Source organism: Pithys albifrons, chromosome 9 (genome assembly GCF_047495875.1).
Source record: "Pithys albifrons albifrons isolate INPA30051 chromosome 9, PitAlb_v1, whole genome shotgun sequence".
Classification (NCBI taxonomy): domain Eukaryota; kingdom Metazoa; phylum Chordata; class Aves; order Passeriformes; family Thamnophilidae; genus Pithys; species Pithys albifrons.
This window is the reverse complement of record NC_092466.1, coordinates 22,274,436-22,299,598: the sequence shown is the minus strand read 5'-3', so window position 1 is coordinate 22,299,598 and position 25,163 is coordinate 22,274,436. Positions and strand designations below refer to the sequence as shown.

The 25,163-nt window shown below is 43.4% G+C and overlaps 1 protein-coding gene across 5 annotated transcripts in view; it reads left to right on the top strand.

The window, feature by feature from the left end:
- Positions 1-24,942, top strand: part of CAMK2G (calcium/calmodulin dependent protein kinase II gamma) — a 116,535-nt gene extending 91,593 nt beyond the window's left edge. Inside the window, exons 14-23 of one of the 5 annotated variants that reach the window (XM_071564258.1) lie at positions 5,184-5,216; positions 9,009-9,077; positions 10,637-10,681; positions 11,301-11,349; positions 13,409-13,522; positions 15,165-15,290; positions 17,723-17,798; positions 18,293-18,387; positions 19,468-19,713; positions 22,254-24,942. In XM_071564258.1, the coding sequence (XP_071420359.1) occupies positions 5,184-5,216; positions 9,009-9,077; positions 10,637-10,681; positions 11,301-11,349; positions 13,409-13,522; positions 15,165-15,290; positions 17,723-17,798; positions 18,293-18,387; positions 19,468-19,700 (840 nt within the window). In that variant the 3' untranslated portion in view covers positions 19,701-19,713; positions 22,254-24,942. The remainder of the gene's footprint in view (positions 1-5,183; positions 5,217-9,008; positions 9,078-10,636; positions 10,682-11,300; positions 11,350-13,408; positions 13,523-15,164; positions 15,291-17,722; positions 17,799-18,292; positions 18,388-19,467; positions 19,714-22,253) is intronic. The other 4 variants (XM_071564254.1, XM_071564255.1, XM_071564256.1 and 1 more) reach the window with 4 other exon arrangements.
- The last annotated feature ends 221 nt before the right edge of the window (positions 24,943-25,163 follow it).

The following is a 25,163-nucleotide window of genomic DNA, read 5'->3' as shown; positions in this document are numbered from 1 at the left end:
AAAAAAAGACACAATTTTTGCTTATGTAGGAATTGGCTTTAATCTTTTACTGAAGGAAGTTTAGCACTCAAGCAATTAGGATGTATGCATTTTGCTTGCATCAGGCCATTTTGGGAGTAGAGAAAGCTTAAATCAGAAGGGGAGGACAGAAAAGAAACATATTTTTTGATTCCAGTATAGGTGTGCCCACACTGGAATTATTTTGGTAAATTTCCATGTATATGCATTTTCATGTATATTCTGTTCCTCGAGCAAGTTCCTTTCCAAAATCCAGTTGAAGGATTCCTGGCTTTCATTTTGCACTGTTGCTTCTATTTCAAGTACTAATTCTGCTAATTGGTAGATATTTCATCAGCTTGGCACTTGAGAACTTTTCCATTATCTTAAATAATGAATGATTTAAACTGCCTTGAATCTTAAATTCTGCCTGCTCACCAAACCTTTGTAGTGCTGCACTAACTTTCTTCAAGCAGACTTTGGATCCAAGCTGATGGAGTAGCAACAGGAAGGCCCAGGTTTTATCCCCAAGGAACATGCTTTTCTGCTTTCACATCCAGAAAGTGAGGCTAGAAGATGCTGAGTGACGAGTTGCAGAGCCATGTTACATACTACATGTCTGTGGTCACCACTGTAGGTCCCAGGTATTTTTTTAAGATTCTAAATTTATGAGCAACATTGTGCAGCTACCATTCTAGAATTTACTTTAGGCAGCTTCACATCAAATTTACTTGCTTTCTTGTTCCCCTTTCCGCCTGTAATCTGGATTTGCCATCTACTGCAAGGTGAGAGGAGGATTAAGGAGTGGTCTGGGGCAAACACCTGGATGAAGATTAGGGACACTTTATGCTGAATGTCCTTTCTCTGACCTTGTCAGAGTGTGGGCTTCGTGTAGTTAGCGTTACATTCCTAGTGTTGATTTTTTTTTTGTCTCTGGGTAGCACTTCAAACAGTAAGTTCGCTTTTTTCCAAAGGGGTATTTCACTAGTAGGGCCTGTCAGATCCAGTTCTATAATCAGAAATTGTTAATGCTTAAAATGGTATTTTTACTTAAGTATGTAATTGTATTTTTCAATTGGTCCTTCTCTAAGCTCTTTTTCAGTTTCTTCTTTTTTTTTCCCTTTCTTGTTTACTTCTGACCACTTTGTTTTGTGATTAAGATATATAAAATTATAACAATGTTTTTCAGGCCCACTGTAGAACTGTGGAAATAGTAAGTTGTGAAGCATGCTGTGGGATGCAGGAGATTTTAACAGCATTCATTTGCAGTGTTCTTCAGAATCTGTTGATTTTCTGTGTTGTCTTTCTGCCCCATGCATTCTATTTTCTTTCCCAGTAAAAGCTGTATAGCACAGCTAAAAGGAAAATTTGGCTGAAAGAGTAAAAACCCTTTTTTTTTTTTTTGTTTAACCAGGTTAATGTTGTAAAATCTGCCCTTCATATTACATAACTGCAAAGAGGCATCAAATATCATTTGTTCTGCTGTTTGTAAAGAATATTGCAGTAAGTGTACATTTTATGCCTGGTGGGTACCAGCTTTCTCTGCCCTTTGCACAGTAAATAGTATGTGGGGAAGGAAGGATGCTCTGTAAACTGGCATGGCTGCTGAGAAAGCAGGTGAAAGTGTGCCTTAAACAGAGAAGGCACAGTAGCAAGGTAAACTAACCTATAAAATCTGTAAGGGTCAAGTAACATCCACATAATGACCAGGAGGAGCTAGTGCTTCTATCTCTGTATCTGGGCTTGTTATAGTCTTAAAGCCATACTGTTTAAACATTATTCTGGTGAAGCTAAATGAGGAGAACCCAAGTTCATCTGAACAGCAGAGTTTTGTGCTGAAATGTTTTATGCAAGACACCTGGGGAGTGTTTCAGATCTGTTTAAGTGCTGACTTCTAGAAGCACATATACCTGCCTTTGATGCATTCAGTTTTTTCACTGCATTGTTGTAATGCCTTGAAACACCAAATGAGATCATGGGTCCAGTGTGCTTAGCACTGTAGCAATGGCTGAGCAGGAAATCCCTGACTCTTTGCTTACAAGTTAATTAGACAAGCTGACAAAAGGGCAAGAGAGAAGATGGATTGACAAAGATGAAGTTATTTGCTCAGCATCACACAAAAGGGCTATAGCAGAAGTAGAAATAGGACTTCAAATTTGCTAGTTCAAGATGCCTCTCACTGATCTGCTTCAAGTTCAACATTTTTTTCCTACCCGAAGTTCTAAAATGACTATACTGTCCATAAGAATATGAGTTGCAGCAAGTGTGACATTTTAACGTAAATATACTGGCAGTATCAAGCTGGGGGAGAACGGCATGTAGAAGATAGAAACATAAAAACCTGTTATAAAAAAATAGCCATGTTAAGTGCCCAGGAGTGTGAATGGGACCTTGCTTAGAATCACTCTACTTCTAACAGTATCTTCTAGTACGTGTTGTGGAACAATTTGCACTTGGCATTTCTAGCATTGCTACTGTGCTGAAGAGACTGATTCTTCAGGTTGTCTGCTGACTTCTGTTTATTGTTACCTAAAGCAAGAGTCTTCCTTAAGTTTCACTGCAGAGAATCTGCTCCTCTTTCAGATGAACACCTAAATTTCACACACATAATAAAAATGGAACTTTACCAAACATTCAGCCCTAGGTTTGTTGACTGTACTGCTTTGGGAGAATGTTTTGTCACCCAGGTGTAGGGAAATCCTTAAAGAGATCAGTGAGGTACTTTACCTTAGGCTATGTATCTGCCTTTCACAATTTTTTGCATTCCCTGGGACATCTCTGAACTGCCTAGTAATTCTTAGAGATGTAGCTATGGAAAGGAAAGAGAACAATATAACTAAACTTCTGTTATCTTATTTACTTTGCTAAGTTGCAGTCACATTACAAGAAGAACAAAAAGTTTTGCTCAGTTAGTCACCTTGGGAAGGTAACATAGATGGTTCTGATGCAGCTGTTAAGATGGTATTGGGAGATTAATCTGGTTTTAGTAACTTCCTTGTATATGTTTGGACTTAATTTTTGATGGCTTTAGCACTTGCTGCCAGTGCCTCATGTTGGCATTATCTAACCTGTCTCGTGTTTCCGTAGTATTTTCCTGCTCTGGTTGTAACACTGACCTCACTCCCCACCCGTTTCATGCTGCCTAGCTAGCTTCTCTTCCCTGTTGTCATAGTAGCCAGTAATTATGTCCTTTCTGGGCTTTCTACGCTACATCATGCCATGTTAATAGACCAATGCTGTTTTAAATTTAACTTGTATTCTAATTAAATTCTGATCTACAGAGGGTTCTGTTTCCTTCTGTGTCAGTGTTACTTGTGCCTCTCCATAGGAGGGTGTTTGTTTTCTGCATGGCTTGGTGAACTCTCTTCATGTTGTACCTTTTGCTTGTATCTTAATGTTTTCTGTCCCTTTTTTTGTAACTCACTAGTAATGTATGAACTTCAAATGAGACTGTCCTTAGAGACAAGTTTCCCTGCAGTATCTATATAGTCTCTGTTTGTCTGCTGCAACTTATAGGATACATTAAAAGTAAAAACTGAAGTTTTGGAGCAGCTTCTCAGCTTGTATGAATTTCCACTTCTCCAAGTTAAAAATTCCTTGTTGTGACTGGCTACACAAATTCCTTTGGGTTGTTGGTGGACTAAGCATTGTATTAATTCACTAGTAGTAAATCCTATTTCAGCTCTAGCTTGAGGAAAAGCCCATGGAGAAGCTAAATTGTCCTGAAAGAATATGAAAGGAATCAAAAACTTGTAAACCATGTAATGCCAAGCCCTATGTCGTGCCTCCATGAAGAGGCAGCTTCATGAGCCAAATACACAACAGATCAGAGTCTGTCTGTACAGGAGCTAAAGATCAGATAAGGCAGAAGCTTTGCTAGTCTGAGCGTGTTCATGCAGTGGCTGTGTGATTCTGGACTGTACGGTGTGAATAGGAATGTGGTTCTGGGTATGAGGTGAACATTGGTACTTCCGCTTTCAAAGGCATGCCAGTCTGCATGTGTGCTTGAGATCTGATAGCAGAGAGCAAGGCAATATTCAAGGGGAAAGCTGTGAAGGCTCAGTAATTGTGTGAAATGGGGAGGGACAAGTCTGTGGCCTGTACTGTGTTCACAGCTGCTTCAAAGGTGGGCTGTGGTAGTGTGCAGGAGTCCAGAGCTGAGCCCACACCATTGTAGTTTTTGTCTGGGGCATGCTGTTCTACACTACTATGTGAGGTAGACTCTGTAGTAAGCTGCAGAGAAGTAGCCTAGATAGTGCTGAAGGAGAAGGGCAGATGGAAAATATATGTGGAGACAGCAGGAGAAAAGAGTAGCATTGTAATGCTGAAATGCATTGTAATGCCAGGCTCAGCTTAGACAGGTTGACAATAAGAGTTTAGTGAAAGAGCTGAGAAATGCATGCTGAGCATTGTTTACTGAAGAGTGCAGTTTGGTGTGAAGATGTCTTTGAAGATGACTGAAAATGCTGTTGAACAAGAGTAGAGTCCAAGAAGCTTGAGTAGTGATTGAACCTGTTTGTTCTCCTCCCAGTATCTGAAAGCACAAAGTGTTCTGGCTGTTGAGTGCCTCTGTCTTACTAGTGGGAGTGTTAGTGCACCTTGCCTCTCCAATCAGCCCCAAATTCTCTGTGAGGGAGCCTTTCTCTTCCCCGTGCTGTGCACAGAAGTTCCCTCTTCTTTCTTTAGCCCCTGGGGGTGCCTCTCTGTTGTGTCCTTCTCCCTACCCTCTGATGTGAGTTACAAACATATCTCTGCTTCCTCCAAATGTGAACACATGTAGGGTTTCTGCCTACCTCTTCAGTGTGGCTGGAGAAGTTGCCCCATTTTCTGAGGTGGGAGAGCACAGAGAGGCACCCCTTTGCGTCCCACATCTTGTGCATAAATATTCCTCTCTTCTTCACTCCTTATATCAGTGTGTGGGGCACCTACTTCTGACCTCAGTGTTTGAGGGGATGGGGGTCTTCAGCCTTGCCCTTTCCCCTGGTGTGTAGTCATGTGCTTTAATGGTGACTTCTCTCTGCTCCTTCTGGTGTGTCTGTGCATTTCTGCTTCTGCTTATACCTGCCTCAGGGGAGCATTATTGGCAGGGGGGCCCTTGCTGGCACACTAATGTGTGAATAGTTTCTGTGCTTTTCTTCTCATCTCCTCTCTTCCCTTCTCTTTCCCTCTCTCAATGATGTGTCCAGAAAAGGAAGTCGAGCTCCAGTGTGCATTTGATGGTGAGCACCTCCCGTAAGCTGCCTGCAATTCGTGCGTCCGCCATTTCTCATGCCATGCACGCTCGGCTTGTGCTCATCACCCTACATAGCATGTCCGTGCCGGGGTGGGGGGATCCGTGTGCACTAAAGGTCCATGTCCTCACTACAAGGGCTCTGTGACCCTCTGGCCCCCGGCCACATACAGCTCCATTTTGTGCAGAAAATCAACTGCTGGCAATGCAGTTTGACTTTGCCTGCTGAGTGTGAAAGTAAAAAAAAAAAAAAAAGAGAGTGGTTCTCCTGGGCTCAGCAGAGCAGGTCCGTGCCTTGCCTGGACGTGAGGCTTAGTCCTTCTGTTGTAGAGGTTCCAAAAAGAGGAGCAGGTGCTTTGCCTGATGTTGGTTCTGTCATCCTTGATAGAAGCCTTGCAGTACAGAACATACTGGGAGTCACTGCAAATGTGGCAGAGGCTGATGGGGCTCCACTGTTCAGATGAAATGTGTGGGCACAGCTCAGAGCTGCCAGTCACTGGTTTTTTTACCATACTTACTGAAAAGGTTTGTCAGAGCCTTTATTATCCAAAACTTCCTTTTGTCCTGATCTTGTTTATGTATCCCAGCATGAGCAAATACCCAGTAACTGCCTCCCCTGTCCTGTTCATTTCCTTTTTTCATCCATCCAGATGTTTGACATCCATAGAATTTGTCAAAAAGTAGTCAAATCCACTCTCAAGGGAGCAAAGAGGAAATTGGCCAGTGTCATATTGTCAGGAGTCATACACAGCCCAGTGACACACTTTAAGACTGAGATATGAACAGTAACTACAGTACAAAAATCAGTTATTGCATTATCTCCTTTGCACAGAGAAATAAAGAAAAGATTTCTCCTCTGCTTCAGATAGGAACAGGAATGTTATAGTACTGAGAAAGCAGAATAATTGTTTCTGCATTACTGCCTGGAAGATATTTCTTCTCTTCCTCCTTCAATGACAGCTTAAAACTGTAGAAAACCACACAAAAAAAGTAATCCCAAAGTACTGCTTTGACAATCTAATGTGAGGGACTGAATTTTCACCAGCCCTGCCTTTATCCTGGGCAGGAGTTCACTGTGCCTTTCTTGCCTTTCTTTTCTGCCCGCTGCCAGCGATATTTAAATTCTGTTTGCATGTCATTTTAAAGCAGCTGGGATATGTAAACACAGAAGAAGTGAAGGTGGCTAAATAACCAGAGACAACCCATGTGTTGGTACTTACTTTCTTTTAGTTGGCTAGATGTGTGTCCCTAGCGATATGAGCACTGGTCTGTTCTTTCTCTTGCACCCTCTGTGTTGTTTGTGCCTGTCTGTCTGTCTCTTGTCTAGCTCAGGAAGTGCTGCCAACTGCTGTGCCAAAGTTTAATCATGTTACATAGGTCTTAAGAAGGGCCTGGCACCTTTTTAGGTGAATTGTGTGCCTTTAACTTGAGCTGTACCAAATTACCAAGGAACATAGTCTGCCCAGTGACTGTGATGTTGGCTGGCAATAGGAGGGGTAAGAGCTGGCTGTGCACCCAGGGCTCTGGGAAGGGAAGGCTGGTTTCCTCCAGGGAAAAGCAGTTGGTTAGATGGCCACAAGACATGACTGTGTGCAGGAAGTTCAGTATGTCAGATACCTCTATCTGAAAAAGAGCTGTGAAAAATGCTTAGGCTTAGCTGCCTTTAATTTCATTGGGACCATCCCAGAGTAAAATGCGATGTGATTCTGGACTAGCAAACATGATACTTGGTCTTCTTCTGCCCACTGGCTGGAGAAGAGTGTGATGGATGAACTGAGTGCTCAGTGCAGTCTGGAGGGTAGGCTGTGTGCTTTGAGTGTGTGTGGGTTTGCACTTTATAAGGCAACATACCACACCTAACAAGCTGCTGTCAACTTTTTTTTCAGAACACTGGCTTCCTGGTTGTTTGTTTGGGTTTTGGTTTTGGTTTTCCTATTTGGCCTTAGTGATAAAGCCTTCCAAAAAGTGGAATTGTTTTTGTCTACCTTCTGTCATGATAATTTATCTCCTTATCCCAGTGGACTAAGAAAGATGTGCTGCATTTCCCTCACTGGAAAAGATTTGGAAGATAAAGCTCTGCATTAGGTTCACTGTTTCTGAAGAAGTACAGGAACCACAGTGCTGTGTGGAGAGGTGGACCCAGGCATTGCCAGAAGTTTGCTTGTGTTTATGACACAAAATAGCTTGAGATTAATTTTTTCAGGTTGATCTGCTCCTCTGACATCCACAGTGACTTATCTCTTCTGCCATCAGGTTGGAAATATCCACAGAAAGCAAAGCTCTTGGAAGGCCAGAGTCTTAGGACGATGCAGGGATACATAGGAAGAGGCAGCAAAGAGAATTTCTGTAGTATTTCTCCTTTCTTAGCTTTGAGTTTGAGTGTGTCATATGCTCCTATTTTTTCTTCCATGGACTTCTGAAGAATTTATTCATGCCTTTCTCTTCTACTTCCTCCTCTCTCCACTTGCCCAATCTTCTTCTTCTGTTTCTCCTCTCTCCCTCTACAAAAGCGATAGTTAAGCCAAGACACGTTTTTTGTCAAGACAAACTGAAGTATTAGTAGGTGTGTGTGAAGTCTCAAGCTTATAAGGTCTGTCACTGGTTGACATAATTATACCTTTGGCAGATGTTTTCCAGCTCAGCATTTGACTTTTACATTCTTTGTGGTGTGGTGATGAGGGACTGAATTTTTGCAGTATGAGTTTGCACTCCCTGAGAACAGTGGGATAGTGAGCCATGGCAGTGAGGGCACACTGCTGAGAGCTCCCATTTGATACCCCAGTCTGTGAACCAACAATTCTGAGTGGGGCTCCTGCGGTGCTGATTTTGACATTGCTGCTGGTGTGTGGCAGCATGAGAGCCATGTACCTGGTGTGGGGGTTACACGTGGGCTAGGAACTATACACTAGTGGACACAGGTTTGGCTTCCTACAAACACAGACTTTGCTCATTCCTGACATTACTGACGTACATGATACAATGGGATGCTCCTTTTCAGCAAGCTGGTGATGACCTCACTGTTGTGCTATAGGAATGCAGAAAATGGAGATTTTATTCTTCTGCCACAGCTACAAGAGAGACGGAAAAGAAGAAAGATGAAAAACTACTAGGCACCATCCAGAGAACTTCCTACTTGCAGAACTATATGGCCTTTTCCTTGTGTTCCAATCCCATCCCTTTCCATATTTTGGTCCGGAAATCTCATTGTTCAGGTCACAGCAGGGATACAACACACCTTTTCTCTACCTTTTCTAGGGCTGACCACACTTTTCCTTGGATCGGTAGATTCCCTGGAACCCTCAGCATTATCACATACCTAGGACTGTTTCTGTACACTTTGGAACTCCTCAGACTTGACTCACATTTGTGTCCTGTTTGAGACAGCACCTTGACTATCATGCATCTCTCACTTCTGTAGTCTATTTCTCTCAGGACTGTTGCCATCTCTCATTCTCCTTCACCAGATATTTTTATTAGTGCTCATTGCAGGATTCTCCCCATCCCTTAGGGCTGCTGTCTTTTTTTCTTATGTTTTCCTTCCTTATAGCTCTAGCAGTCCATGTACATTTGGATTTTGGTACATCCCTTACAACTTCTGTTGCCTCAGAGAGAAGGATGAAGTCCAGAGACCCGGCTAGCATGCCTTCCTCTCTCTTCTTGCCGATTGAGCCTGTGGGGAGGGGAGGGTCTGAGGAGATGGTTGGGGTTGAAGCAATACTGTCATTTTCTTGCTGCCTCTGCTTCCCAGCAGTGGAACTAAAATCATGTTTTTCTGTCTCAGCCACAGAGCAACAACAAAACCAGTATAGTAAGCACTGCAAAAGAAACACCCCCAGTGCAGACGTCCATGGTATCTTCCCCAACCACTATTTTTTTCCTGTTTGGTTTCATTTTGATTCTGTCCTCTCCCCTTCTCCCCCCACCCCCTTCCCGAGTGCTGCTTGTGCCGCTCTGTTTCAGCTTATGTTTTGGCTTCGTTCTGTCTGTGTCCCTGTGCTGGTATGGGGCCTGATCACAGCCTCACAGGCTTTGGGTTGGGGGTGCTGAGCAGAGCTGTGGTTGGATATGGGGATCGCAGCTTGCCTGGACTTCCCTGTGTGCCATCCCTGTATAGTTCTGTGTGTCCTGTCCAACTGTTCCTGCCGGCTTTGGGGAGGTTTTGGAAGAACAGAGTGTCAAGTTCCATCCACTCTCCCAACACTCAGGAAATGAAGGATGGCCTTCAGGACACCACAGAAGAGAGGGCAGACAAAGAGCTTTCAGAGGAGTCCTTTGACAGTCCATCTGGCCTGCTCAGTTGAGTTGATCCTCTGCAGCTCACTGACTTGCTGGGCTGGCATTTTCTGCCTGGGCTGTGTGCAGGCTGCACAGGTGCCCTGTGCCAAGTACTCTGAACAGCACAGCTTGGTGTGTGTGGCCTGCCTCAGTCACTTGGAAGAGCAGGCATTGGGTGGCAGAGGTGGATGGGTGAGTGTACATCACTGCCCGGCACAGTCCCTGGTGCCCTCGCTGAGCCACCCTGCAAGAGTGACAGCAGTGGGAGGAGATGGTACAAGATCCTGAAGTCTTGTCCTGGTAATGAAGGGATGAGTGCAGGAGCTAGTTAGCACCCATAGGCCTGGTAGCTGCTTTTTGTTGTCTGTTTCTGGAGAGTTGAATTTGGCATTTTTTGGGCGGGGGGAATTTGATGTTGGTTTTGTTTGCTGTAGGATGAAGGATTCTTGGGACACTTCATAATTTTCTGCTTTCCTTTTGCTGGCTTTCTTCATGTTATTGATACTGAGAGAGCCTTTCTAAATTACTAAATACTGTTATTATTGAAATTGGAGCTCATTTTAGAGACTCTTAGAGAAATGTGCCTTTGGCAACTCCTCTCTGAGAGGCATTGAGGTGGTCTGGTTCATCCCCTTTTCATTATGGAAATTATGAATGTCCCTTTTTCAGGGTAAAACACCTATCAACCTTTCCAAAAAATTGGGAGACAAAGGCCCCAGTCTAGTATTATCCTTTCTTCCCACTTTCCCCCTTCTGAAACATTTTCCAGTGAGGACACTGCAGAGGGGTCATTACTTCATGAATGACTGCAGAGAGTGCAGACTGGCTGCTTGGTTGCTGTCTGGTGCCTGTGCCAGCCTGGATCACTGGAAGCAAATTGGGAATTAGGGGCAATTGCAGGGAAGCTGGGGGCTTTGTCTCCTTGCGACTGTAGCTTTTAGTGCAGCCTCTCTCAAGGAAATCTGTGCGGGAAGTGTGTGCGCACACATGCAGGCACATGTGTGCTGTTTGGAGTTTGTGGTTTGATTTTATTTTTTTTAATGTCAGTCACCTTTTCTCCACTTGCTGGGTAGTGAAAAGAAATGAGAGCATGCTTTTGAACTGGAGTTTAATGATTCTTCCATCCTTTCCTAGGAGCCTCAAACAACTGTTGTCCATAATGCTACAGATGGCATAAAGGTAAGGGATGGGAGTGTTGCCAGAGAAATCTCTGCTTCTGTCTTTGTGTGTCTTAATTCAGTTTCTACCTTTCCAATGTCTGGTTTTTAGCATGCTCCTGAATACTGCTGGCAGTAGACTAGGAGGGTTGTGTTATATGGATGTGGGTCTCTGGAGGAGGCTTAGTAAAGACAACTGTTCGGATATTAACATCTCTTTCCTACCCGGGTGTGTAATCACCACTCTCTTTCATTTGTGGGATGGAAAAGAAGATATAGGCACTTAGGTACTTCTTGTTTCTTCTGGAGACTTCCTCTGAGAAAGCTTAGGAGCCCTTCTTTAGCTTCTTGTGGCTATTCTTCTTCCAAGCAGAAGCAGCTCTAATTTGATTTCATTTGACAGAGTTTGGTAACTTCTGCACTTAAAAAGTTCTGGGTGAACAGCTTGAACATGCAAAAGCTGAGCAGAGATGCTGCTAAGTTTTGCTTAGTATTTAGCTGCTTTCATCCAAATCTTCCTTGTATCATCCTCTCCCTGCCACCCCTGCCAATGTTTTCCCATCTTTCTTCACAAACAAATCAAACTATTTGCTCATGGTCCTGACTGCTGATGTCTGGTAATGCTCTGTTCTACCACACAGGGTTCCACAGAGAGCTGTAACACCACGACTGAAGATGAGGATCTGAAAGGTAGGTGTTTTGCCTGTAATTTCTAACACACTTGAGTGTAGACAAGGGATCCGGGACACTTGATCATTGCCTGGAACTAGCTTCCCAAATTTCTGTGTGACTCAGTTCATAAATTCGCCATGATGCTGTCATTCCCGCTACAGTGGGACCATGCGTTGGGCCTCTGGTATATAAATACTGTTTGCCCCAAGCTAATTTGTTTTTATCTCAGAGTTGGAATTCGTTTTCTTGCAAATGTCATATTCTGTTCATCTCCAGTCCATTTCTAGGCGTGGAAAATCCCTACCAGTCCTTTGAGGTTTGAAGTCTACTTGATTGCTTCACTGTAGGTTACAGGGAGGAGAAATTTTCTGTTACTACTCAGTCTCCCTTTTCACCACTTTCTGAGAATCTCCTTAGTGATGTGCACACAGTTCCCTTGTTATTTTTTATATTCAGGTCTATTTTTATTTCTAAGATGAAGATAATTCTCAACCCGTCATCTCTCAATGGAAAGGATTTTTCATGTCTTTGACTGAGATATCAGTAGAGGGAGAGGCCAAGAAGAGATTTCACGCCTTTCAGTGACCATATCATAAGTATTCTGTGCTTGTTGAACTCTTTAAATAAAGGAGCTTCAAGTTCCATGTCTGCTCACGTTGTTTGAGCAGCTGTATTTTGTCTGATTTCCCTAATGAAGGACAAGCAGACATTTTCCTGAATGAGCAGGTTCAGGGTGGATGAATGCAGTTTGCATTCTGGAGCAAATGTGTTAAAGGCTTGCATTTTGAGAAAGAGGTGTTCACATTCTCCCTGTAGTCCATCTGAGTTACATATCCAGGGAAAAATCAGTGCTGACCTTGTGATGTAACAGCAATGTCACCTCTGTCAGGTGGGCTAGTTCCTGGTGCTTTCCTCATGGCTTATCACAAGCTGCTGGCTCCTCTTCTGAGGAGTCAGAGAGAGCAGAAATGGATGCCAGTGAAATGCATGCCTGTGAGCTCTGCAAAACAGATTGTTTCAGATAAAACCTGGCCTCATTACAGGACAGTATTCTAGCTCCCACCTTTTTGCCAAAAAGTAATCCATGATTTAAGGACCTCACTTTGAGAGATGGGATTGGGGTGGGTTTTGTAGTGTGGTAATGAATTTCATTTATCTGTCTCTGCTGGATAGCTGTCCAGAACAGATATTTCTCTAGAATTTTGTCTCCTCTGGCACCTTTTGTTCAGGAGAGGTCCCATGCTTGAGCCAGTTCAATCAATGGGTCATGTAAGTCAGGAACACAAATACTGTGAGGAAAAGAAGGCTAGGACTGGAACAGGAGATGGGGACGAAGAAGGGCAGCTGGTCCGGGCTAAATCTATAGAGTTGTATAGGGCTACATTGCTGCAGATCAAAACTGTGTTTGGGTTTTTTTGGCAGAGGGTAGAAAATTTTGTTACAATTATAATAGAACAGAGCTTCTGAATGGTGATTGGGAGGGAAGGAGTTTGCACAGTACTGATTTGTGCTGCGGCCAGATCTGGTAATTTTAGTGCTTCGGTTTTAAGTGTAGCAGTGTTCACCAGTGTTCCTTTTCCACTCCTGCCCTTCCACATTTTAAGATAAGCAAGTACTTGAGCAAAACTAAGTAGACCAAAGATTTAGGAGTGTTGGGGTTCTCAGTGTTCTGCATAGCCATGACTCTGGGAAAGGGGAAGTGCTTGTGCAGTTCCTCTGCCAACATCTTATTTTGATCAGACACCAGGTTACACAGATCAGTTCTGCTGTGCTGTAAGAGACATCATCTTTATCCATCAGTGACAGTTGCCTCAGGGATATGTAGTTTCCACTGTGGTGGGGCTAAAGGCGGTGTGTGTCATTCCTCCCCAACCCCCCTGCCCTTGTGTCATTCTAAACTGCACAGCAGGTTCATGTTGTAGAGCTGTCTACTTGGCTTTGCCCTGGAGGATACTCCTGCATGTTTTGTGCCCAGCATTGTGGTTTCTTTAATGTACTCCTATTTCCTTTCTCTTTTTTTATTTACTGAACTTGCGTGTTTTGTTTGTGTTTGTGTTTTAATTCCCTGCCATGCTAGCTCCCCCTCTCTCCACCGGGGACGGCAGCTCAGTGCTTGAAGGACGGAGGCACAGTGAGAGCAAAACACAGACTGAGTCCATGCAGTCCCAGCTTTCTCTCTGTTTCTCAGCCAGTAAGTCCAGGAGTGCAGTGTTCACAGCATCTTTTTCCCACCCCTCCCTCCACCCTTTCCATTTCTCCTTCCCCAAGATTTTTCCTTTCCTCAGTTTCCTTCCAAAATGTTGATTTTTCATTTCCAGTACTCCAGAATTAAAAGAAATCATCTCCCTTCCTGCAAAATACCCTCCTTTGCACACTGAAATATTCCAAATGTTTCTCTCCCTTTCTGGAAAAAAAAAAACAACAAAAAACCTCATCCTAGCTAATTTCATTCCCTTGCTTTCATCTGGGTGAGACATGGAGTGCTCTGCAGAGAACTGCCTTCTGGGGTTTCCTCAGTCAAGTTACTGCATCTCTTAATTTTCCTTGTGGTAAATGGGGTCAATGGTGAAGGTTTGCTTATGGGGGAGATACATGAGGCTCACTTGTCAAGAACTTTTGAGGATTCCAGACATGGATGGTGCTCAGAAGTACCAAAGGAACAAAACCCAGTTTTTATAGACTGCTTCAAGGATGCTTTGAAAGGGAGGCTGTGGCTGCTGGAAGACCCCATAGCATTTCTGAACCTATTGTCAGGTCCTCTGAGTGAAAATTCTTGGATAATGTTGGCTCTGAAGGGCATTTGTCTGTCATGAACTTTACCTTGTGTGACTGTCTTGCTAGCTCAGTTAGAGGGTACCAGGGTTAACCTGTGAGTTATGGTAACACCTGTCTGATATCTCCTGAACTGGCCATCTCCATAGAGGAGTCCATGGCTGAAAAACTCTGAAAATGCATATAAAAAAAAGCTAGTAGGTTTGAGAAAATGTAGGTGAGATTCCCAGCCTTTCCCCTACACAGACATACCTTATTATCTACCTGACTATTTAAAGCAGTAATAGAAGGATCCTTAGTGTGAGTTGGGAACATATGGAATATTTGATTCTGTTCAGGTCAGTCTGGGAAGGAAAGAACAATCATACCCTCTTCTGTCTCTTCTTGTCATGGTTTCCTGATTTCCTGCACACAGCACCAGAATCTCATATGATGCAGCAGTTGGAGCATCTCTCTTACTTATTTTTCAAGTAGCTGTAAAGATGTCAAACCGCTGGTTTGTGAGGTGCAATGGGAAAGGTGTTTTGCCTGGCCAGAATGGAAGGGAAATGATCTCTTCTGAAGTCGTTTTTGCTGTGAGCTGTCATCACTGCTTTCTTATTAACTGCTTCCTCTTGCTTGTAGCAGCAAGGCCCTGCTTGGTACACTAAGGAGTGCCAGGTCACTTCTCTGCCAAGCTGGGCAGTGTTCTCCCGCCCCACTGAGATTTGCAGTGATTTGGATGTCCCTACTTTCTTTCTCTTTCCATCCCATCTTGTACTTGCCCTCATGCTGCTCTGTCACTACTCCGACCAGTATTTTAGGTCACCCTCAAACTGCCTCCCAGCAGCATTAGTGCAATTCCTGCTGCACTTTTTGCATCAGTCCTCGGGTGGCCCCACGCAGTGTCTGGCTCAGGTGATGTGACAGAGGCAAGAAAGCAGGTCAAAGTTATGGGATGTGAATGTGTCTGTGTGCCGACAGGGGCTGGGGCTGTGTGTCTCTGTACTTCTTTGTTGATTTTTATTTTGCTTTCTAATTTTTGTTCGTTTATTATTTTAACGCTTACATTTGTTTTGCAGCTACGCAGTCTTGTGAAGAGAAGCTTCATGCCTGGGACAGCCCAGGGCAGACATTGGAGTTAGAGCGTGCTCGGTCGGAGCCTTTGCTAACTCCAGTAGTTCCCTTTGTACTTAACCGGGCACCGTGTAAGTTAGCAGCTGGATAGCGGTAGTGGAGTAGTGCAACTGGTGCTAGTTACCCTGGACGTGAAGTTCCCCCTTTCTCCTCCCTGCTCCTGTGCACCTCATCCCGTCCGTCCGAGCAGGGACGGAGCGGCGCGATCAGACCGGCCAGAGCCAGGACAGGAGCGGCGGCGGCCGGGGGACCGTGCAGGGGCGGAGAAACCCGGCCTGGGTCGGACAGGCCGTTCGAGCGGAGCCCGCCGTGTGCCCGCAGCGCTGCCCTGCCCTGCCGTGCCCTGCCGGTGTGCCCGGCCGTGTGCCCGCAGCGCTGCCCTGCCGCCCGCGCGGCCGCCGGGGCGGTGCTGCCGCCGGGGCTCGCACGCGGGAGGGCAGCGCTGCCCCGGGTCACGCTCCGTGCCTGGACTGCGCCTGACGCCTCCCGTTTGCGCCTGTGCCGTGCCAGGGAGGAGGCCCCGTGGATTCATCGGGAGCGGCAGCCGTGAATGCCGACCCCCTGACATCCCGAGGCTCTCTGTCCTTCGGATAAAGTGGTCACCTCCTGCGTGCCGGTTTCTAGCTTGACACATGTAGTGAAAGGCAGGAGACGAGCACAGTCTGATGGGATGGATTCGTGTAGGGCTGATGCGGCTGCACCGAGGCACTTGTGAAGGGGGTGGAAGTCTTTTTGACATGAGTCAGCACACGGCGGCTGGGGTCTGCAGTCCCTCACTCATCCCAAATGGAGCCTTTCCCACGGACTCCATCTTCCGGACATCATTGGTGCTGCATGGGTGGGAGGTCCAACGAGGAGCTATACTTCATGTGGAAGCAATCCAAGACAACTTGCTTGTAAGGACATTTGTCCCGATAGACAGAGCCTACTGTGTCGTTTTGACGCATTCCCTGTATATATATTTGAATATTTAAAAGTCTATACAGTCTGCAGGGCAAAACCATCTCCCTTACTCTTATTAGTCAGATGCCCCCTGACTGAGGGGTTTTTGTAGCTAGTGGGGTAGTACAATTCTCTAAACTGATTTCCAGAGTAGAGGCAGACATCTTTCATAACCAGTGAGATTATCATCTTGTTGCTCTTCCAACTGCACTTATGTATGGTGGGATGAAATGCATGTGTGGATGAAAGTTTTCCAGGGGGGTGCAGTTCAGTCTAGCATCTTCTGACATTTAGAGTAGAATTCAGTTTCCCTGACTTGAACATGCAAAGACAGTAGGTTGGATTTAAACACCATTCCCCTAATGATAAGTATCTAAGATGCCTAGATGAGACTTCCAGAAGTACCAGTTTCTTTCAGAGTCTAAAGGAGGAACAGTAAGGTGACCGTTTCCATTTCAGAGACCTAAATTTTAGGTGCTAAAGGGCACGTAATGGCACTTCTGGTGGTAGGAATTGCATATTATCTGTTAATATTGTAGATAATACTAGAGCACCTCCTAAATGCACCTAAAAGTACGGGACAGTCTACCTACAGGTGTGGGGAAGGCTGAAGATATGTGAGGTTGTGCCTATAGGCTCATGCCTAGATACCATAGGTAAGGTGCACGTGTAGTCTTATAACTGAAATTGTGTTATGTAACAGACCTGATTCAAACTTTGCTAATGTTAAGAATTCTTGAGATCAGCATGGATGATGGAACACCACAGAGGTGATGGGGCCTGGGTAATCTGCTGTGGGGAACCAAGAGAAGAGAGTGAAGAGGTGCTGGCCAGACAGGGGCCAAATAACAGTAGACAGCCCAGGAGACTTCATTTTTCTTAAAGTTCAGTGTGCTGGGCTGGGTTAATGGCAGTGCTGTCAGAGTGTTGAAAAGAATGGTGCAGTAGGGATTGGCACAAGCTAACTGCCTGAAGAATGGAGTGGCCACTAGCATATAGTTAGAACCTGTTCATGCAACCCATCCATCCTGCTGCGGTTGTCTTTCTAGCTTGCAGAAGTCATTCCTACATGTCCCAGTCGCTTATTTGCAGCATTCATAATAGCTGAGGCATTGGCAAGTTGTTGGGAGACATTTTCCAATTGGCTTGATCTGTGTGGTGGCCATTTGTATATGACTACTGTGGTGAAGGTTTTCCACAAGTGCTTCACATGGGCAGGTTCACTGACGTTCATTGGTCAGACTCCCCAGAAACACCTCAGGCTGTCTTTCAGGAGACACCTCTGGTGCCTTAAACCTTTCTAGAAGAAAAAAACCTGAACATGGCCTCTCTATTTCCTTTTTCCCTGCATTATGGGATCACCATTTCCCTTTCATACCACTGCCCCTTACTCTCATGTGGATGGCTGTCATTGCTGCATATCTCCAGAATGCAAGGAGCAGCATCCTATGAGATCTAGACTAATGGTGCTCTACAAATTGCTTGTAGGAAGCACTCACTAGCCCCGTATTTCCACTGAAGTCTTAAGCACAATTAAATTGCTTTTTCTTCTTGTTTGCAGTGCGTAAGCAAGAGATCATTAAGATAACAGAGCAGCTGATAGAGGCCATCAACAATGGAGATTTTGAGGCTTATACGTAAGTATAGATGTCTTCTGACAGGTTGTTTATCAGTTTGCGTGCAAGTGATGCTGTGGCTCCTGGGTATGGGGAGTTGTCATGCAGTCAGGGGTGGTAAAATGTTTTATCCTTCTTAGCCTCCATCAATTAGGACTAGAGGATATAGTAAAGATCTAAATGAATATCAAGTAGAAGTCAGGTATCAAACAGCAACAGGAGCAAAAAAAGGAAAATATCCTGGGTTTGTAGGAAAAGTAGCAGAGTGGGTAATGACATGAGCAGAAAGAATAAAAGAAAAGCCAAAAACCTAGAGGTTCGTTTTATATGAAATGCCAGCTAATTGGCTCCATGTTGCTGCAGTGGGACTGAGCCCTTCAGGAGCTTAGTCCTTGGAGTAGGGAGATGTAGTTAAGGGGTCAGAGGGTGTGAGTCAAATGATGTACCAGCTCTTTACTGTGTAAATAGTGCTTGGACTCAAAGGCAAACTGTAAGCCTGGTGCTTTTCTTTGCAGAAAAATCTGTGATCCTGGCTTGACCTCATTTGAACCTGAAGCACTGGGGAACCTGGTTGAAGGAATGGATTTCCATAAGTTTTACTTTGAAAACTGTGAGTGGGTAGATTTGGTAACACAACTTCCTTTATGCCACATTTTTTTGGGGAAAATTGCCCTTGTGTTTTTTTTTCCTGGCTATCAGAATCAGCAAGAACTTGGTTGTGCTTGGGTTACAATGCATTCATAAAAGCCAGCAACCTTTCTCTCAAAAAGCCTACTCAGCAACTATTTCAATTCTAACACCTACATCCCTTCACTCTAGACATACAACCTGCCAGGTGCAAATATTTTGTAAGCATGGATTGCAGGAGCTTTAAAAGTTTGAGGCACTGGACTTCTTACTGATATGAAAATGGAAAATATAATTGGATTTTGGTGGGATCAACATGTTTGTTTAGGGTAGACATACTGAATGGTCAGACATAAAGATGTCTTCACTTTGACTTTTCCCTGAATGGTTTCAGATCTCTAACACCTAATGAACCTGTTAGGTGGATACAAGGGCCACCTTGTCAGCCTGGGGCAGGAAAAAGAGTTAGGAGAAACTATCATTTATACTAGTGGATTTGTCTCCCTTCCTGGATGTCTCCACAGGATGAGATAATTGAAATTTAAATCCTGAGCCTTTCAATTTGTTTTATTTTGGGGGTTAGATCAAGGTCGTTAGTATGAGCAGTTTGTAGTGCTCTAAGTATGCAGAGACTTTGTCTCTCTCAACAGCCTGTTACGGAGTGATTTTAACACTTCTCTGAGGCTTGTTTATATTTAATGCTGGCCTAGCTTAAAGATGTCCTGATTATTGACTCCTTTGCAACAATATTCTGTAAATAAAAGATCTTTTCCTGTAACTGAAGACACAGCAGAGCTGATGTTGAAGAAGTGGCAAGTATGCTTTGCAGAGGGAGCAAAGGGGCCAAGGAGGTTCTAGACAATAAGTATGCAGTTCCTAAGGAAAACAACAGGTGATAGGGGAGAGAATTGCTTGGATTTTGCCTGAAAAATCACAGAAGCAATTTTTATTGTATCCCAGAATCCAGTGGAAGGTGAGTGGAATACAAAAGAGGTTGGAGAACGTGGGAGGCTGTTCCTTCTTAGCAGTGAAATGAATCTGATGGTTTTGCATCTTCTGCCAGTGCTGTCGAAGAACAGCAAGCCAATTCACACGACCATCCTGAACCCCCACGTCCATGTCATTGGTGAAGACGCTGCCTGCATTGCGTACATTCGCCTGACACAGTACATTGACGGCCAGGGCCGGCCCCGCACCACACAGTCTGAAGAGACCCGTGTCTGGCACCGCCGAGATGGCAAGTGGCTCAATGTCCACTACCACTGCTCTGGAGCTCCTGCAGCACCTCTCCAGTGAGGATCAAACATGGGTATGGACTGCCAGGGAAAAGGAGTTTATCATACATAGGGCTGCTGTATGTGGGAATTCAGCATTCAAGGCTGTTTAGCTAGCTGAGAGAGAACCAGATTTAGTTGACTGTAGACTGAAAATTTCCTCTTGTAGTTGGTGTTTCTTTAAGTTCTGTCTCAGTAGAATTGTCTTCCACTCCTGAAGAATGGGAGTCATGTGTCAGACAGCTGTTCCGGAGTGTAGGTACCCTCGTAGCAGCAGTGCTTCCAGGTACTCAGGTCTGTCCAAGGACAGACTGCTAATCCAGAGCAGAGGAAGAGTACCTCATGCTGTGCACAGTTTTGCTGTTTCACTCCTATCGGGGATCTACCTTTTCATGCAGGGGGGCATTTCAGAAAACTTTTTTGATGAGCATGTCATATTCTAGAAAGGATATTGTAGAATCCATTCAGAAAAATTTCTATGCCATAAGGGGTAAAAATTTATTCATATAAATTTTACTACAGATTTTCTGAGAAGCAAAAGCTTTTTAATGTACCATGTTGAGAAAACTCAGAAAGGAAAAACATCTAAACAAATAATAACATGAGACGATTTAAAATACTCCCCAATTAACTTGCCACATTGGAAGAACTTTGATTTTAAAATCTGCCATGAAAAAATGCTTGTTGCTTGCTCCTGAGGGACATCTGATCCATTTACTTCTGCAGCATTTAGGCATTCTAGTTTATTGCCTTCCTGGGTTTTTTTAGTTAAAAGTACAAAGTCTTTCTGCCTCCTTTTGTTTTATACTGAAGTATACATTATATTCATCTAAAGATGTAGGTTTCCTAATCTTAGAACCTTTTTACTAAAGATTTTCTATTTAAGGGAAAATACAACAAACATCTACAACTGGGAGGGACTCTTTTTTAATGCAGTCGTTTGGGGATGAACCACTCAAATATAGTTGCTACTTGAGTCCCAGTTCTGTGAACTACTTGGGACCTACGCCAAGAACAGTTTTTATTCCTAAATATTGTAAGGTATTCATCCCTACTGAAAGCAATAGAAAGGAATGTGAACTATCACAAGCAAACTGCAGAGGTCACAGATGGAATTTGAAAAGCAAAAGCCAGTTGGGGGCACCAGACGCAGGGAAGCTTGCAAGAGAGCTGGACAATCAGCTGAATTTCCAGGGAGTAAGTCAATGAGAAGGATAAAGCCTTTGCAAGAAAGCTCAAAAATTTACATCAGATTTCACCAAAGAAATGTTGAGGGAGACTTCTGTCCTGGATTTAGTCCAAAAAATATGCAGAATAAATTATTAAATTAAAGATCAGTATGGCTCAGTGGCTATGCCTAGGAGTTCTGAGTAAGTTTAGGAATGGAAACTTTTAGCTGCTACAGAAGAGGTATGTTTCTTGGCTGCTGAAATGCTGGAACCCTCCAAAAGTATGTGCTAGAGGGTTTCTGTAAACTGCGGAGCAGAAACTATTTCCAAACCGCAAAATATTGGTTAAAACAGGATTTTAAAAAAATTGCAAGCTAAATAGAAGCTGAAGTATTTGCATGCATTTCTGAGTTCTGAAGGAGCTGTACCCAGATGCAATTATCAATGGGGTCAGTGTGGGCAGCCCCAGTCTGAATGCACTGAATCATTTTGGGACAGTGTTGGCCCATGGGCCTGAGAACTAGGGATGAAGAATTAACGAGGTGAATAAGAATGCTTAAATAGAAATCAGTGGTCTATTCTCACCTGGAAGGCAGAGTTCAGTTTTGGGTAAGTCATCTCAAAAGAAAACTGCAGCCATAAAGAAATCTGATGTTAATCAGAGCACTTACGTGTAAGGACAGAGTAGGAACCAAGAAGGAAGAAGACTAATAAGAGAGATTCTAGAAAGATTTGCAAAAGAAATCATAGAAAAAAGGTTTTGGCTATACCTTCATCACAGGACAGTGCTAAACAAACGTGAAAAAATCCCAGACTTTAACAGAATAAATCCAGTAATTTGGCACATGAAAATAAGCTATGAGGAAGCTTTGCTAAAAGCAGTCACTAGGGCTACAATTTCACAAAACTGCAGAAAAGCTCATACACTTTTCTAAATATTAAGAACAATCAGAGACAAAATAATTGAAGACTTAAAAAAAATCCCTAAGAAAAACAGAAAGGCTCATCTTTCAGTTCAAGGCAAAAGTAAACAGGAAGTGAGGCAGAAACTGTTCCTTAGGACTAGAGCCTTTGAGCACCCCTTAGGAAACTTCTTCAACTTGTACATTGCTGCTATTAGATAGCGGGCCCAGGTCTGCTCCAGTGAAGCATGTAATTAATTTTAGCAAGTAGTTCATTTTCATTGGCACACTCAGGCAGCCGGAAGGGAGAGTGCCTCTCTAGAGCTCTCCTGGTGAGCTCCAGTCTGTGGTGTTAGGAGGGGTTTCTACCTACACCAAGTAATATCCTGTAGAAAACTTGCTTTTTAAATTGTATACAGCTAATGGTTGGTTTTATTTCCTTTCATCTCCCATCCTGTTCTCCCCCCTCCTTTCTGGGTGGACACTACCTCTTCCTGACTGCAGCAACTTGTGGAGATACTCAGCTGGAGGGCAATATCTTCTTAGCAAGCAGCTCTGGAGTGCCTGAGTGACAGCAACGGTCATGTCTGTTTTGACGTTAAAAAAATAAATACAAATTACAAACAGGCAGCAGCCAAATGCACGAAACCCTGCATGCATCTGATGCTCCGGGCGCTGCCTTTCTGTTGTTTTCCATGGATCCATCGTGTCTGTTTCTGCTGTACGAAGGTGTTTTTAAATCTAAAAAAAAAAAAAAAGACATGTTGTTTGTATAAAATAATAAAAAACAGGAATAATGCTAAATAAATGACAGATTATCCAACATGCCCCTTCCCCCAGGGCTAAGAAAATGGCAGCAACCGGAACATCTATCAAAAATGAAGTGAGGGGGAAAGCAAAAGTGAAGGAGAGAGAAAGACAGGGAGAGCAGAAAATGAGGCGGCTTGAGCAGCGGATGGCTGAACTGTGCTCCGCAAAGCCACGGTGGAAGTTAATATCGCGTTCGGGCTGTGCTGCAACTTCAACCGGTGAGAGGTGGCAAGGAGACTCCAGAGGAGCCAGTGTGGACTGGGGTTAAAGAGAGAGGAGGCGCTTCTCTTCGTGTTGCCCGGCAGTCTGACTTCAGCCTGTTTCTTCGTAGATTTCTGCACAGCAAGAACGCTATGGAAAGCTGGTTGCTCGGCTGCTGGATCCCAAAACAGACTTTGTTTTGTTTCATTCTTTATTTTTTGTTTTTTAAGAAGTAAGACAAAATGGGATATTGATTTAAAACTAAAGATGGGAGCAGAGATTAAAAAATGGGTTTAAGTGAATATAACTTGAACAGAGGTTCACTCCTTAGTGATGCTGGTTTTAGAAACAGCCACTACCTGGCCAAACAGGGAGTTTTGAAGCCCGTTTATTTAATTTAACAAAATAAAAAACCATTGCATTAAGAGCAGAGATTTTAGAGGAAGAGGGTATATGTATGGGATTTTCTATCCTTTATTTCCTTTCTAGTAGTATAGTTGGGATCCACAGTGCTGCAGAACACATGTTCCTTAAGAAGCAGACAGAAAACTTAGTGTTATGTTCTTCATGAAAACTTGCACATACACTCCTATATGAGGCATAAATAGCGTGTGTTTTTTATACTGAAATATATGCACCCATAGAATTAAAGGGGTTACCTGGCCTCCTGTTTGATTTGTTTGGTCTCTGAGTAAAATAGCAGTGGGAGCCAGCAGCCCCAGCCAGGTGCTTCTCCCTACCACTAACCCATCTGATGTTTGTAAGTGTCATGTTTCCTAGTGTTTATTTGGGTAATTTTTCTATTTTTTACAGTGATGTTGTAACACAGAAAACTGTCAGATCAGAACCTCAAAAGCTGTAGCTGAAGGATTCTAGGCCACCTCCCCATGTTACCTCTGGGTGTTAGAGGATACCTCATGAAATAGAGGGCAAAGGGAATGAGCACATGTGATCTGATGTTTGTCCTTTGGGCCAATTCATCTTCCTTTCTTTTCTTTGCTGCAAAAGGAGTTCAGTTCCTTTATTCATCGGGTGGGGAATGTGGACCTTACCAAGGAGGGAGCCTAGCCCCAGGAAGAAAATGGCCTTTCTGGCAGACCTGATGAGATTTGTCTTGACCAAAGGAAGGCATCACTTGCAGAAGTTGGGATGTGCTTTTATTTGCATTTGTCTACCCCTAACCATTTTCTTTAGAGGGAGTTAAAATTATTGCCTTCACAGCATACTGACAGCTGTGTGGCAACGTTTTTGCAGACTACAGAAGAGACGAAAGACAATTTGGAAATTTAGTACTTATTCAAAAAAATGCAGAAAATTAAAACTGTTGCACAAAGTGGAGCTGTCAATATGCAACAGATAGCACTCTGCTCTCTTTGTTAGAGAGGTGTTATCCCATACTAGGATTAGAAGAGCTAACCCCTGATGAAGGAAAAGACTATCCACACTTCCTAGGTTTGTTTAAGCAAACACTTTTTTCTTCCTCCCTCCACTATCCCAGGGAGAAGTGTGGGGATTGAACCCGTGGGGGGCAAACACTAAATTTTATTATTTCAAAACATTTTTAAGACAGCACTAAGCCAGTGAGTGAAGTGGAAAAGTGAAAAGCCTCGATATTTTATTCAGACTTTTTTTAAGCCACAGAGAGCAAACAGATTACAATTATGCCATTTAAAAAAGATAAATACAAAACATTATGCATGCCTTCTTTCGGTCTAATCTTCCTTTGTCTCTTTACCTGATGATTACCAATAATTAAAAAAGAACCCTCTGTATTAAGTATATGCATCTTTCAGAGAAAATTTTAAAAGAACAGAACTGTTGGGGTTTTTGTTTTTGCACAGTATTGGAGACAAACTCTTCTGGATTTTTTTGTTTGTTTTGTTTCCTTTTAAGTTAATGAGAACCTTAGCTTGGTATGGCCATTATCAAACACAGCTGTACACCTTTAGCATTCTTAATGTTCTCTTAAGGGGCTAATGTAAGCATCTATATAATATATATTATAAATATCACATTTTAAACAGGAAATGGAAGGCATTTGATGCAGAATTTTTGCATGATATAGAAATAATTAAAGTTAGCTTGTGTTTGTTTGTTTGGTCTGAATGTTGGTAGAACCTTCATAGCTTTGTTACAATGAAACCTTGAACTGAAGATATTTAATAAAATAACATTTAAACAGTGAAAAGTTTGCAGTTATTCTCTTAAACCATGTAACAATGTGGAATTGGTACTTCAGGGATAAAAATTATTGACAGAGCTTTTTTTTATGTCAGTAAATTGTGTGGCTTTAAAATGGGATGTTTAAAAAGGAGAAAAAGTTAAGTACTACCATACTTAAAATGAGAAGAAGGAATGCTAGCATTAAAAACAAAGAGGCAACAGAACCTGTTAAAATTAACT